This window comes from Leguminivora glycinivorella, chromosome 10 (assembly GCF_023078275.1).
Source record: "Leguminivora glycinivorella isolate SPB_JAAS2020 chromosome 10, LegGlyc_1.1, whole genome shotgun sequence".
Classification (NCBI taxonomy): Eukaryota; Metazoa; Arthropoda; class Insecta; order Lepidoptera; family Tortricidae; genus Leguminivora; species Leguminivora glycinivorella.
This window is the reverse complement of record NC_062980.1, coordinates 7,493,131-7,508,313: the sequence shown is the minus strand read 5'-3', so window position 1 is coordinate 7,508,313 and position 15,183 is coordinate 7,493,131. Positions and strand designations below refer to the sequence as shown.

At 36.2% G+C, this 15,183-nt stretch overlaps 2 protein-coding genes across 2 annotated transcripts in view; both read left to right on the top strand.

The window, feature by feature from the left end:
- Positions 1 to 11,122, top strand: part of LOC125230703 (serine/threonine-protein kinase S6KL) — a 94,096-nt gene extending 82,974 nt beyond the window's left edge. The window contains exons 8-10 of the mRNA XM_048135960.1: positions 9,029 to 9,099; positions 9,496 to 9,673; positions 10,490 to 11,122. Of these exons, the coding sequence (XP_047991917.1) occupies positions 9,029 to 9,099; positions 9,496 to 9,673; positions 10,490 to 10,597 (357 nt within the window). The 3' untranslated portion in view covers positions 10,598 to 11,122. The remainder of the gene's footprint in view (positions 1 to 9,028; positions 9,100 to 9,495; positions 9,674 to 10,489) is intronic.
- A 1,122-nt stretch (positions 11,123 to 12,244) lies between these two features.
- LOC125230478 (cytochrome c oxidase subunit 6A, mitochondrial) lies at positions 12,245 to 14,987 on the top strand. The gene is made up of 3 exons (XM_048135621.1): positions 12,245 to 12,405; positions 12,510 to 12,658; positions 14,818 to 14,987. Exons 1-3 carry the CDS (start codon positions 12,315 to 12,317, stop codon positions 14,896 to 14,898), a joined length of 321 nt encoding a protein of 106 aa, XP_047991578.1. The 5' UTR covers positions 12,245 to 12,314; the 3' UTR covers positions 14,899 to 14,987.
- Positions 14,988 to 15,183: the final 196 nt, after the last annotated feature.

Here is a 15,183-nt window from a genome sequence, read left to right as displayed (position 1 = left end):
TTCCATTTATTTTAATAGTGTTTTCATCACATTTGCTGTTTAAAGGTCTCATTGCGTCTACGTGTACTGAAGAATAATGTACTATTTTATTCCCAAGGGAGTAATGGATTTAGTTTTAAAAATTAATACAATCCGTACAATACTTCAGGCAAAGGATGTTTCAATCAGACAAGGATTTTTTTTGCACAACTAAAATTTGACTATCACTACATAGTATAAAACAAAGTCGCTTTCTCTGTCCCTATGTCCCTATGTATGCTTAAATCTTTAAAACTACGCAACGGATTTTGATGCGGTTTTTTTAATAGATAGAGTGATTGTAGAGGAAGGTTTACATAGTACCCGTGCGAAGCCGGGGCGGGTCGCTAGTTAAGCTATAAAAAAATATTATACGGTATGAAAAATGCATTTTATTTATGTTTTACAATTATTTCAGTATATTTTACATTTATTTTGTAAATTTCCCGTAGTTAAATCGTTATAATTTGCAATCTGGCAGGAAATTGTGACGGCCATCTCGATTTGTGCTTGATCGCGTTGCCATAGCAACGGGCAGTACAACACCGCCCTTCATTTCAACCTTAAGGTTTTGCCTTATGATTTTTTTCTCTGTGTTTCCTCTCAAATGTGATGAAAAATACTGTGTGTAACTCAGGAGGTAAGGATTTTGTAAACTCGTGTCTATAACTCTCTCCAGCCTGTGGCTGTCGCGAGTTATTAACACTCGTCGACAAAATCTCCCTTACCTCCCTTGTTGCACAATATACTATAGGAGTCTTTCACTTCTGAAATCAAGTTACCATTTTATAGGAATTGGATAGTTCGTGTCAGTAGAGTAAAAATAATCATGGGCGATTCATACAAAATTTTGCCTAAAATCATAAAATATTCAATAACATAATCGAAATGAAGAGGGGACAACGTTTTGCATAATGAAAAATAACCATGAACTAAAGGACCTAAATAGAAAGGATAATTTATGTATGGACGCTGTTTCTTTAGAAAATATAAGGGCTAGATTCAAAACGCAATTTACGCGGCACGATGGCCGTTTTCCTAAGAAAATGCATTTCAATTTCAGGAGTTCAACAAATGCCAATAGAAACGAAGATATTTTAGCCACAAACGTATTCAAAAGAGAAACTCGGTCAGATCATATCTTCATGAGGAAAAGTACCATTTTCGTCGAAATTTTTAGGCTGATATTTTACCTTGAAAAGTACGCTACGCATCTTCACTCAACCGATAACTATTAATATATTCATTTACAAATAAATGCAGAGTTTTTATTGAAAAGGCAAAAGGCTAAAAATGTGGTATATTCTGGGGTCGGGTAGTATTAATGGCATTAATGGCATGACATAGCAGATGAGGTCGAGCGTGCCGGGTCAAACTCCTTCTAGGCATTTTCTCCTAAAATTATTCAAGTTAAAGAAAAGCAGATATAATATATCACATAGGACATTAAAATATAGAATGTTGTGAATATAAATCATAGCACTACTTGACACTTTATAGTGTATTTAAAATTTTATACCATTTTTAAACTAGGACAGTTAATCTGCCCAACCCTGTATTTACTGATTGATCTTTGTAGTAACCAGATATACGTACTAGTCAAACTGCTCGATAAATCCTTCCGAAGCCTGAGGTCAAGTTTCGGCAGTAGGTCATCGCGGACAGTTGACAAATCAGCGGAGGTCCGCGCCGGGGTCCCAGCCAGCACCGTTAACTGTGAGACTTCCGTCCGATTAGGGTCTAGTTTGACGACCATGTTGCTCTACTTTTTAACGTTTGTGCAATGGTCCGAGCATGATAGATGGGATAACGGGGAATTAGGGTAAGAGCGTTTTTGTTGCCTGTTTTCGAATGATCATTATAGAGACTCTGGAGAGTGTCTTAATCCAACAACAAATACCTATATTTTTTTTGGTTTTAAGCTTTCAGCGGTTTAAGCAACAAATTAAATGTAAAACGTATCTTCGAATCGAGTGTCGACACAAACCTGATAGGGTTTCACGGCACTCTGGTGTATGAACAAATGTAAGGTTTTTAATATAGAATAAATAAATAAAAAAGAGCAACAAAATTTCAACATTATAATTATGAAAATGCGTTTTTCAGATTTTTGTTTGTGATCGTATTCAAAATAAATGAATTACTAATATGAAAACACTTAAATGGCGAACACAAAATTTTTACTCCTGCAATGGCAAATCCTTAGTTATTAGTTATCCCACCATACGTCATATAAAATACGAAAAAAACTGGGTTCTTTATCTACACATAGTAAGCACTCATTTCATAGAATGCTTATTTGTTTATTGCATGGAAGTACCCCATAGTCTTTTATAGTTTAAAATAATCGACTATTAAATTGATACAATAGACGAGGATATTGTGGGTAAAATTTAATACAGGATTTTTACGTTTTCTGACTAATTAAATTAAGATATGTCGTAAATCGGAAAATGTTGTAGGTACTAATATAATTATAGCCGTGCAACAACAACGGAGTTTGCGTTATCCACAATTACTTTGATCTTCAAAGGCCTCAAGGAGAACTGAGCACAATCTAAATTCCTAGGGCTGCCTTTATATTCCAAGAAATCGGTCATAATAGGTTTCTTTTATTGTTCAGTTATATTCATTCAATAACAGTCTAACGCAAATGTTTAGCACTGAATGGATTGCTGATATAATGAAAAATAGAATAAATGCGAGATGGATGAAATGGCGACAGGTCTCAGGGACAACATGCGATCGACGGATGCCCCTTAAACTTAAGGGGAAAATCTATAAGACGATTGTGAGGCCTGTTGTATTGTATGGATCTGAATGCTGGGCGACAAAGGTGGAGGATGAAAGGAGAGTGCACGTAGCGGAAATGAGAATGTTGAGATGGATGTGTGGAGTAACCAGAATGGATCGGATCAGGAATGAGTATATTAGGGGAAGTTTGAAAGTTGCGCCCATAACGGAAAAGATAAGGAGTGGCAGGTTGGCGTGGTACGGTCATGTAATGATGAGGGATGAGTGTCATATAGGCAAAAGAATGTTGGAGATGAATGTTGATGGATGGAGAGGGAGGGGTAAACCCAAACAACGATGGATGGATTGTGTGAAAGAGGACATGAGAAAGAAAGATGTGAGTGTTGAGATGACGAAAGATAGGGGAGAATGGAAGAGGAAGACATGTTGTACCGACCCCACATAACGTGGGATAAGGGTAGGAGGAAGAAGAAGGATTGCTGATATAATACTAAGTACTAAGGTGGTGACTTCATTAGTCGAATGTTATCAGTTTGTTCTATCCATCGGATGTAAGTAGGTAAAATAGGTAATATATCTAGGTTCTTGTTAAAAAAACATTTTTAAATTAAGAAATGCATGGGAAGAAATCGTTAACCCCAAAAAGGCAGATTTCATACCACAGGCCGCTATCAGATCAGCTTTTCTTATAGTAACCACCAGACATCTGGGCCTGGGCCTACTGTGACATTCCATTTTTTGCCTCTTTACTCCTCACGATGAAGCGCTGTTAAGTTCAGATGAGGGGCGGGCTACGAAAGCTAGCTCTCAATTTTTTGTATTTAATATAAACGTGTGGTGACGGATTTTTTTTCAACCCCTTTTTGCCTACTGATACTTGAGTAGGTAGTTCATGTGCTCTGCCGACCCCCCTGTATTATATACAGAGTGGGGCCTGTAACAAAAGCAAAAAATTAAACTGTAGGCTATTCTCCTTATACTGATCAACATTTGTTCAGCGACTTTTAAAAATAACTTGTATTTTGATTTTTATCACCCTTGAAAGTTTTTTCTAAGAGGTAATGTATTGCGAATTCTGTTAAGTCTAAAGTGTGACAGACAACGTCAATGACAACAATAATGGCGTACATTGAAGCTAATATTTATTTTGTATGAAAAATTGAAAATTTAAAGACTTCATAATTTTTAAAAGTCACTGAACAAATGTTGGTCAGTTTAAGGAGTATAGCCTACAGTTTAATTTTTTGCTTTTGTTACAGGCCCCACCCTGTATGTATGTATGTAATATGAACCTGTTTTACGTTCCTAAAAGACCATAACTCCTAAGTATATTTATGGCAACCTTAAGCACAGGTGCTAATTGGCATGTCCCTTGAAAACTGCTGTAAAACACACCCGCTCGGAAACCAGTGGCCATTTCTACTCACAAATGCGGTCGAATCGTGACTGGATCTGAATGTACGAGTGTAAACATTGTTTCATAGAAGGAAATATCTGTAGACTGGTCAGAATTTCGATCAAAACAGTTCTTTCTGAATGTCTGAACTCTGAAGTGCCTCTATACTCTGGAGTCGATGTTTAAGTTAATTTATATTTAATTAGCTAACATAATTGTATTTGTACTCGAAAATGTACAGGAGTAATGGAAATCATATTTTTATAACTAAAAAAGAGGATTGGCAAAAATAATTTGGTAAATTTAATTCAAGTTTAGCACCTTTTGAATTCAACCCATGGCAAATCTTAAACCGAATCCAGGGTGTGGTTACCTACAGTTTTAAAGTAAACGAATAGCACAGAAAAACTGTTCTACGAATAGCATAGAATAATAAATAGGGCTATTTATTATTCTATGACGAATAGATACCTACTGGGAAATAAGAGAGACATCGTTGAGATAGGATACCTATTGGCTATTAGGCACTGGAAACTCTCTGAGAACTACCTATCGAGTATGCCATCGGCAGTTAAAAAATCCGTAGTTACTTAAATATTTCGTGTAAAAAAAATTGAGACTCAAAAAATTACGATTCTAACGCTTACCTACTTAATCTTTGCCGCTGTGTTGATACTGGAGATAAGGCTTATTCTAACGGTTCTTTACTAGTACAATCGAAGCGTGCCTATAATAGGTCAATACTTAAAATGAATGACCAGTCAAAATCGTATGCGGTCAGATGTAATGTGCAGATTACACTGCATGTGGGAGGAAGAGAACACAAAACAAACTATCACAATAAACAAACAATGTACAGTTACCTACTATTAATAGTAGCGGATGAAATAACACGCCAAAAGTGGCAGCCATAATAGAATTATATTATAAATAGGAACATAAAATAATTGCATTTGTTCAAAGAGGATCATTATTTTAAAGTTCGAGTATTATGGTACCTACAGCTGCGGGTCAACAGTATCTGTGACTGTCTCCTAGTTGTTTTTTATAATCATAGTAGAGATATACCACTATCTCTTTTGATTAAGTATATAACTTATTAAGTTTTTACTGTTTATATTTGATTATGGCATTATAAATATAAAATTTATTACTTATGCCAGCAATTTTATAATACATCCAGGTAAGTAACTTGTAATCAAGTACTTAGCCTAAGCTGCCTATAATAATAATAATATTAGCCTGTGTTCTCATTCTCACTTAAGAGCACTTAGGTACCCCTACTTGGTAATGTTCAGATTTTATGACACGGTCTAGGGCTAGGTTAAATAAGATGTCTATTTTATAATTATATTATCCACATTTCCTGTTCATAACGTCATTATTTTATGTTAGTAGATTATAGTTTGATTGCGTTTATGCTATATAGTCAAGTTTCAGATAAGTATCTACTGGATTTAATATTAATACTTAGCTCTTTTATTACCAGAGCTAATCTATATTTAAAATAAATACTTCATAATCCACATCGTAGCATTACCTAAGGTTAAACAAGGGATTTTTCATGCAAGAGCCTATTAAGTTACAAAACAAGACGATGTACAATTGTACACGTACGGTCCGCCTGGCAAAAATCATAGATTTTTAAAAAGTGGTGACATTGTTACTCATTAAAACATAATAAAATTACTTAAATTAAAATCTTACAAATAAATAAAACTAAATTATAACTAAATAACTATTTAAAAATAAACTTGTAATAAAATGAATAAACAATAATTACAAAATAATAAAAATTACCATGGTGTAACATGCAAGAAATTTAATCGATGACTAGAGAACTTTAAAAACCTAGGTACTTAGGTACTCTTGTATTTACTTTGACAGAAGCAGATACCTAAAGATATACTTACATAAAATTAAACTCATACCTAGACGTTGAATCAAATGAATACAATCGTAATATCGCATTGCATATTCATAATAACACTAACTATTATGATCTTGTATTATAACATCTGATCAAAACAAGGGCCGATGGAAGTTGATTTAGATATCACTGGCAGTAATTTATCGACTAATAGTGAGTGCTAAAGTAAAACAAGTTATTTAACGTTATCCCATGTTAAAGATAATCTTCGAGGCTATTACGGGCGCCAATCGTTAATATAGGCTGTAAATCCCAAGTGTGATTAAGGTACATATTATAACATGCTATTTTTAGCTTCGACGGGAGTCTGGGTTCCTTGCGACAGAACCCTGGGGGTTTATTCGACATGCAGAAACTGACATTTTGTGTTGATTCTTCAGTATGTTTTGAAAATATCCCGATCCCGATTTGTCGAACGAAACGAATTCTACGAATGAAAGGTCATACTGTAGAATCACCTGTCAAAATTATTTATTAGAATACACACTCCACAGTATGTGTGACAAGTGTGACAACTAACCAAACGGTACAACGTAGGTACCTATAGAATAGGTACAAACTAGCCTATAAATAAAACTAAATCAAATCTAAAAACCTACTGGAACAGGCCTCCCCGCGCAACCCCTGGTGCTAAGGTGCCTATTACACTCGCCGCGTTACCGCGTTGAATAGACTTTCATTTTTTGTTCAATTTTTTTGGTTCTACTTACCGTTGATCGCATCAGTACTTGATAGAACCAACCCTTGTTGGCTCTGTTGATTTTAAAATTATGGAAAATTTAATGGGGTTTTTACGCGACTTAGGAGTCGTATCGTAATTATCTTTCCCTTTGAGAGTATCGTCGCTTTCGGGCTGAATATTAACTTTTTCAAACTGTCGTTTAGACCTCATTATCATAAACCAATTTTAAACGCGTTTATACCTAATCCGTAAACAATGAAACTAATTATGCCAGTCATCGTCAAGATGCGGCGTAAAAGTTATGTTAATCGATTAAAAATTGTTTAAGATATAGTGCCATATAGCAAAACTTCAAATTTCCGAATAATCTGTTAAGACTTCCAAATAAGCTTCCAAACCAACTTTTTTTCTCTGTGGGTATTGTCCACAGACTACTAAGATACTATGGTATTGCTCCTGGCTACCTTAGGTTATCAAACCTATTTACAAACCTGTTACCCAAACTTTAAAATTTAAGATGATACATGTTAAATACATTGAATGGAAAAGAGTAAACAACCGAAATCTTATCAATTAAATATATTACATAAAAGATATTCGGTAAGTACCTACTCTCAGCTGCATTGAGTGCATGGAGAAATTATGAATGAATTCATTGATACATTCGCCATGCACTTTTGCAGCTGATAGTATCTTTACTCATAACATAGCATACATAACATACAATCACGCCTGTATCCCATAAAGGGGTAGGCAGAGCACATGAACTACTCAAGTTTCAGTGCCACTCTTGGCAAAATGGGGTTGAAAAAAAAAAAACGAAAATTGTGACATTGCAGTGACAGGTTGCCAGCCTCTCGCCTACGCCACAATTTAACCCGTATCCCACAGTCGACTTCTACGACACCCACGGGAAGAAAGGGGGTGGTGAAATTCTTAACCCGTCACCACACGGGCTCTATACTCTTCCTTTTAAAAACAATATCCCTAATGGTTTTAAATAATACCTAAATATATTAATTTAAAATACATAGAAGTAGAACCCATGCCCTCAGCGCAGAACTTAAGTTGGCAACAGCTTCACGAAAGAATGCAACTAAGTTAGGACACGTTAGGGCTTGTAAAACTTAATAGGCTAGCTAGACAAGAGCGACGAGATAATGTTTATAGCAGTATCAAACACGATTTACAACAAAATTGAATTAATAAATTACCTTGCGATGGAGAAAACAAGACATGTTTTTAGCTAACAATTTACGGCATTTTCTGTGAAGTAAAACGGCTTACTTTTCTAAGCAACACAAATTTTGTGTTTTTTATTTTACCGCTTACATTTCAATAAAATGTCTAAAGAGTGTAAACTGTAATCGCTATTACATTATTCACTCACCTTTACGTTCATGTCTTGATTTTCAATTTTTCATTCATGAAGCCGAACGATGACTAGTTATTGGGCGTGTGTGCTCCTGTAGATGTTCGACGTCGCAATACTATGCACCTAGACAGACACAAGTAAGGAAAAAATAATAATATAAACAAAAAGTAAGAGCAGCAAATGCGGTATAGTGAGAGCTGAACTTCGGTCATTAAATTTGATTCGACCCGTGACGTGCCTATTACAAATAAGAATTGGATCACGGTTTAAATACCTACAATTTTAACTATTTCCTACTCAAGAGCCTATTCCATGCGTGTTCCTTGCCTATGCCTATTCCAGATTTCAGTTAGATAGTTATCAACTTGTGTACAGTCGAGTTCATAAATATGTGTACATTTCTTCACCTTAACTCTATGTAATAAGGTGAAAAAATGTACACATATTTATGAACTCGACTGTACGTAGTTTTAGTTTCAATGTGTAAATACATTTTCTCATGTAAAAAAACTTAAAAACATTATATTTACCAGCGTTAGAGGCAGCCCACATAATATTATTATATGTAGTATTAACTTTTAATACAAATAAATCATGAGCATCCACGATGTATGTACACTTAATTAGGTACTTAATAAAAATAACTAGAATTTTGCTCATCGCAATCAGATCCCTATTTAAAGAAAATGCACGAGAAAAAACAAAAGAGCAGCGGAAAGTATTGGTTTTTTTTAACACCGGCCAGTGCGTTTTGACTGAAGCATGTAGGTTTGTCATATTTCAAAATTAGCTGTCGAAAAAGGACATAAATGATTACTGAAGGAACAAGTAGGTAATATTAATATGTTAATGCAATTTTTCCATTGTTCACAGTTTCCAGTGCCTGCGGCTGCGCGTAGAGCAACGAGCCGTGCGGATGACACCGATGATGAAAACGATATCACGTGAGGAACCATATCATTTCAAATTTAAAACTAAACAGAATCGTTTCCATTGTTCCCTATTTCTGTAATAATTTTAATAACTCAAGCAAGTCACTAAAAAAGGCGCGAAATTGTTCGTTTTTGTACTGATGGAAACGGCTTGATCGACTGTTAGGTAAAAACCATACATCGGAATTCATTAAAAATGGTCTATTATCAATTTATCATTGACTTTAGTTTAATCAACATCTTATTATCATTCACGCTTAGAGACATAGACATAGTAAGGCTTTATTTAATGCTAATTATTACAATGTTAAAATAAAAATAATTGGATCAAACAGGTTGATATATTGCCAGCAACTCGCCAGTCGGGCGCTCGCTTTTCGCATTTACCATTCCTTATGATATTTTCAGAAACCAAGAGCAGCCTGTACCAGGCACGTTACCAAACGCAGGACTGTCGAAAGCCGCCCGCGGTCTGCTGCTGCGTCTCCTCGATCGAGACCCCAGAGTTCGCATGAAGAGCTTGAGGCAGTTGGAGCAGTCAGCATTCTTCATGGGGTACAAGTTGGACCGAGTGAAGGCTATGGAGGTAAAATAGAAATACTTCAGAGTTTAAACCTGCCCATAGTTTAATGGTGCATCTCAGCGACAGAGATCCGAGAGTTCGCATGAAGACCTGGAGGCATTTGGGGCAGTCAGCATTTTTCATGGGGTACAAGTTGGACCAAGTGAAGGCTATGGAGGTAAAATAGAAATACTTCAGTTTAAACCTGCCCATAGTTTAATGGTGCATCTCAGCAATCGAGATCCAAAAGTTCACATGAAGAACTTGAGGCAGTTGGAGCAGTCAGCATTCTTCATGGGGTACAAACTCGACCATCAGAAGGCTATGGAAGTAAAGACTTGGAATATTCTAGCACCGCATAATAGCGATCTCTCTTCGGGTCTACATGACGACTGTAAGGCAGTTAGAGCAATAGGTATTGTAGGTAAGTGTTCTTCAAGGGGTACAACCTCCATTATGTGACGGATATGGAGGTAAGCTTGTTGGAGCGTCTTCTCGATTGAAACCCGAAAGTCCACATAAAGATCTTGAGGCAACTGAAACGTTTGCTTTCTTTATGGGTTACAAGCCGGACCTTGTAAAGGAGATGGAGGTAAAGATTTGAAATACCTAAGGTGGTAACTTGGTACAGTCAACCAATTGGAACCCTAGGCCACTCTACAACCATGTCAAAATGACAAGCAGTAAGAGATTTCTTACAATCTGATTTATAACGTCACTATGACATAGTTCTACAGTGGCCTAGGGTTCCAATTGGTTGACTGTACATGTACAAGTACATCTATTTCCATCCCGCTTCCCTACCTAAATATAAATTTTATATAATAATTTTGGTTTCAGGTTACCCCGAGATCCATTCTCGAATGCCATTTTCCCGACGGACCTCCGGATTGCGCTGAAAATAGAGAAGATGGCAATCTACACTTCGAAAACTTTGAATCTGCTTAAATTTACAGAAAGCTAATGATACGTTCTTAACCATTCCATTAGTTAGTGCATCGGTACCTCATTACTAATGTCGAATATTAATTAAATTTTATGATGGTGCCATAGGTAAATTTAATATTGTTATATCTTAAAAAAACTTATGTCGTTGACTCTTCCAAAGTACCTAATTAGTTAGTATTTCTAGTTAGTTTTATGGTGGTGGAGTAGGTATTTTAACTAGATCCAAAAATGTTAATGGACCATTGTCAGTTATTAGCTTTGCAATAATAAGCATTTAACGATATTTGTAATTCATGTTAAATTATTCATGTGAATTAATTTTTGTTACCTACTAAGTTACGAATCTCATTTTTTTAAATATAGACCGTCCAATCTTCTTTTCGTTACAGCCCTTTTATGCTGAAATCCACCACTTTGCGCTCGGAAGTCAAAACTTTACACCTACATTTTGAAATTTACCTCTTCTTTCTACGACCAAGTTGCGGTGACAGATTCATTAAAAAAATGTCTTTTCTCAAACATGCAATGAAATATTGTCTTTACGTTCCTTAAAATGGGCTGGGAAGTATCGCTTTTTGGGCGCAACAATTCGAGAGGACTGTAAAGGGATTTCATATTATTTTTTAGGCCTAGGCCTGCAAAGTAACTTTTTTTTTATAAAATATTGTCCTTTAGAGCATTTTTTTTATTTCATTGTATGTTTGAGAAAAGCACTATACATGCCTCGGCGTGAAAACGGATTCCCGGCCTCGTATCCCTATCCGGCCTCGCTCGCACGCTCGCTCGGCCGTATATACCCACTTGGCCGGAAATCCTCATTTTCCCGGCCTCTGATGTAATGTTCTCAAACATGGTATGAAATATTGATGTTATGTGCCTTATAATTGGCAGCGAAGTATGACGTTGCAGGTGCGGCTAGGACGATTAATAGATAATGGAATTTCATACAAACCTTGCAGGCTAAGGCCGGCAAAGTCTTCTTTTTTAATTTCCAAACACAGATAATTGTGACATAACATCCAGGTATTTAGCCAATTAAAAAAAAACTATAAGGGGCTTTATAGACGTGCCGACTGCAACTGGTACGGGCCCTAGACAATATTTGATTTTGGGGTGCGTTTTCATACAAAAAAAAAAATTCTTTTTTTTTTTTATTTTTTTTTATAAGCGTATACGGGGTTCCAAAGGGGAACGAAAATTATTTTTGCGCTACGACGCACCGTTTAGGAGATACAGCCATCCAAAGTTACTATTTTCAGTAGACTTTATTTATTTCATACCATGTTTGAGAAAAGCACTATACATACCTCGGCGGGAAATGGGGTTGCCCGCCTCAGACCTATCTGGCCTCGCTTCGCTCGGCCGTCTATATATCTTCGGCCGGCAACCCCATTTGTCCCGGCCTCTGTAGTAATGTACTATTAATTTGGTTAATACATATACTCAATTGGTTTGGACCAAAGTTTGGACATTTTCCGTAAAGTGAAAGAATATTTTCTAAGAGTGCTTATAAATAAGCTTTTTTATTAGATCAAAATAAATTCGTATTTTAATTTTATTATATATTGGGATTTTTTATTTCGAATATCTTTTTGTCTATGCAATAACAAAACGCCAAATTATGTCCTACTACTATCTGTGGTAAGGATTCTTATCTGTCAATTTGACAGAACTGAATTTCGACTATAGAATTTTGTTCAACGAGATTTCCGTGAAAATGGCTGCGATTCTGCAAAGGGCCGCTCTAAACTACCTGAGGAACCAGGCTCGCGCCTCCTCGCACTCTGCCACCGCTGGTGGTCACGGAGGTAAACAATTTTATGAGTATTTTGAATTATGTAATCACGTATAACCTATAGGGCTTTATCTCTGCCCAGTTTGTGCAGTCTTGTAAGGTGTTTTTTGGTGCTAGGTGGCCATGCGCTGTGGAAGAAGATGTCGTTCTTCGTGGGATTCCCGGCCGTGGGTCTGGGTATGCTGAACGCGTACTTGGCTCATCAGGAGGAACATCACGACCCTCCACCATTCGTCCCCTATGAATACCTTCGCGTCCGCACAAAGGTAATTGTAACTAAAGTGTCTAATTTTTCTAACAAATTAAACTATTGCCATTGTTTTTGTACACTGCAAACTGTGTAATAAGAACTTATTATGTAAAATTATTGTTTTCCTTGTACAAGATGTTGGAATACCTTTGAAAGTAGTTACTTCATGTCCATAGTGTCTTGTGTTATTCTCACACTTACAGTCAAGTGTAAAAACATGGGTGTACACATCTTACTCAAAAATTTCGTCACTACTTTGAAAAAATTTCGTATCTCACGCTGCTCCTTAAAGTTAAAATGCAGTAGGCCTTTATGCATTCCATACATACTTACTACAATTTTATTTTCATTGACAGACGAAGATACAAGTTTTTTTTAAAGTAGTGACGATATCCCATAGCATCTTAGTCCAGTGTAATAAGATTGTAGTACAGTCAAGTGTAAAAATATGGGTGCGTACAACTTATCAAAAATATGTCCCATAGCACTTTATGTCGGCGGAATAAGGTCTCGGTACATATTTTTGAGCGGATAAAATCGATACGTATTTTTGCACTTGACTGTACCATATTTGTGAGACGATTTTTTCACATACTTTTTGTACATACTTTTTAGCATGTGGCAAAAACAATGGTAAAATAAGAAAAGTGCTACCTTACCATCTTATTGCCAATTTAGAACAACATAATATAATTCTAATATTAAAATACTGTAAAGTAGAAATGTATTTTACACTTGTGAGGCAGTTGTTTAATTGTTCATAGGTATCAAAAATGTAATAAGCATGCTTAAATTATGCTGAATTGAAGTTATGTTGCATTAAGATGTAAAATGGTAGATGTATTACTATTGGTTATATTTTTATTTAAATATCAGATAAAAAGTTCCTTATTTAAAACATAAGAGTAATTCTGTGTAGAAAGCCAAATATGATCTGACAGTCATGGTGGACAAAAATAAGCCATTGATAGATTACAGGGGTTTCTGGATTATCATTTGCAATATTAATTTACACATACAGTTATTTAGAGCGTGCGCAGACAGAGAGCGGTCTGCGTTCTGTCAGAGTTCCGCGTTCTGGTGACAGTTGACCGCTCAAGAGTCCCAACGCACACAGGCGGCGTTCAAACTCTCGCGTTCTAGTTCGCTTGTGTCTTTGCACATGCAACATGTTACTGAAAAGTTCGTTTTCCTATGAAGAATTTTTGCTCAAAAATTCCTCCTTTTAAATTCTCCTTACAGATGAACAGCGATTCCATATTTTTATTCGTTGATTCCATATTTAGTTTCAATAATTGAGAAAAATAAAGGCTAGCTGTATTTCTGGGACATTGTATTTATTTATTAAGGATAAAATAAACAACAGCATTTCGTCGTGTACTATCCGTAGATTCAACCTTCAGAAATCCTTTTTTTTCCTAACCAATTCATTATTTTTCCTGTGTTTGCAACCTCAGACATCCCCGCGTTCCGGCGTTCTCTGTCTCGGCGGGAAAAGAACGCTAGAACGCGGCGTTCCGCTTTGACCGCCGCGGGCAGACTGCCCACTGTGTGCGTTGCTGCTACAGACTCGGTACATTCTAAAGAACGCAGAACTCTGAACGCGGAACGCAGAACTCCAGACCGCTCTCTGTCTGCGCACGCTCTTACAGTTTTGCTCTTCAATTTTAAAGGTATTTTGTGATCTACAAAGTCAGTTTGCACACATCCGCCATTGTGATTAAACAGATCACCAGATTAGCAAAAATCTGATCAGGCCTTTATTGCAGCAGTACTGGGGGCCGATTTTTGAATCTCATGGCGTTCGAATTCAGAAAATTGTCACTGAAAGTAGTAGGCAATTCACCATTTTCAACCGGTATTTTAGTGACAGTGAGACTCAAAAATCGGCCCCCTCAACCCTGTAGTCATTTTCTTTCAAGGTTTAATTTGTTTGCATGTTAAAGTTTCTATAGCAGCCTTGTATCTCACTTAATCCTTAACCACTGACATGCAAATATGGATGTTAATGCATCGTCATAACAACCACAGCAGCATACCACATTTGTATGTCAGTTCTAAATTTCTAATTAAAGATTATAAAATTTATGAAAACAGCAAGTTGAGTAGGTACTTCTCTACTTTACTTACTCCCTACGAATAACATTATTTAATGCTGCATTTTTATAATTTCAGAGGTTCCCATGGGGTGATGGCCAGAAGTCCCTCTTCCACAACCCCCATGTCAACGCCCTGCCCTCCGGCTATGAGCACTAAACATTCTATAATGTATCAGTAATTGTGCGTGCGCACTTTATTAGAAAATTAATTGTGATAAGTCATTAAAATAAAAGAAATAAAAAGTTTGTTGTATTTTGTTTCCCTGTAACGTAAGATTAGATGGGTATGATCGAGAAACTGAGGTGTGTGAAATAACTAAGAGGATCTTCATAATGTAAGCAAATTATTGTAACTGCCCATAATCATTTTCTCTTGCTCTACTTGACCTCACTATCTTCTTTCTGTTTGATTTTGGGCAATTTTTCTGATAAACTCATTCGC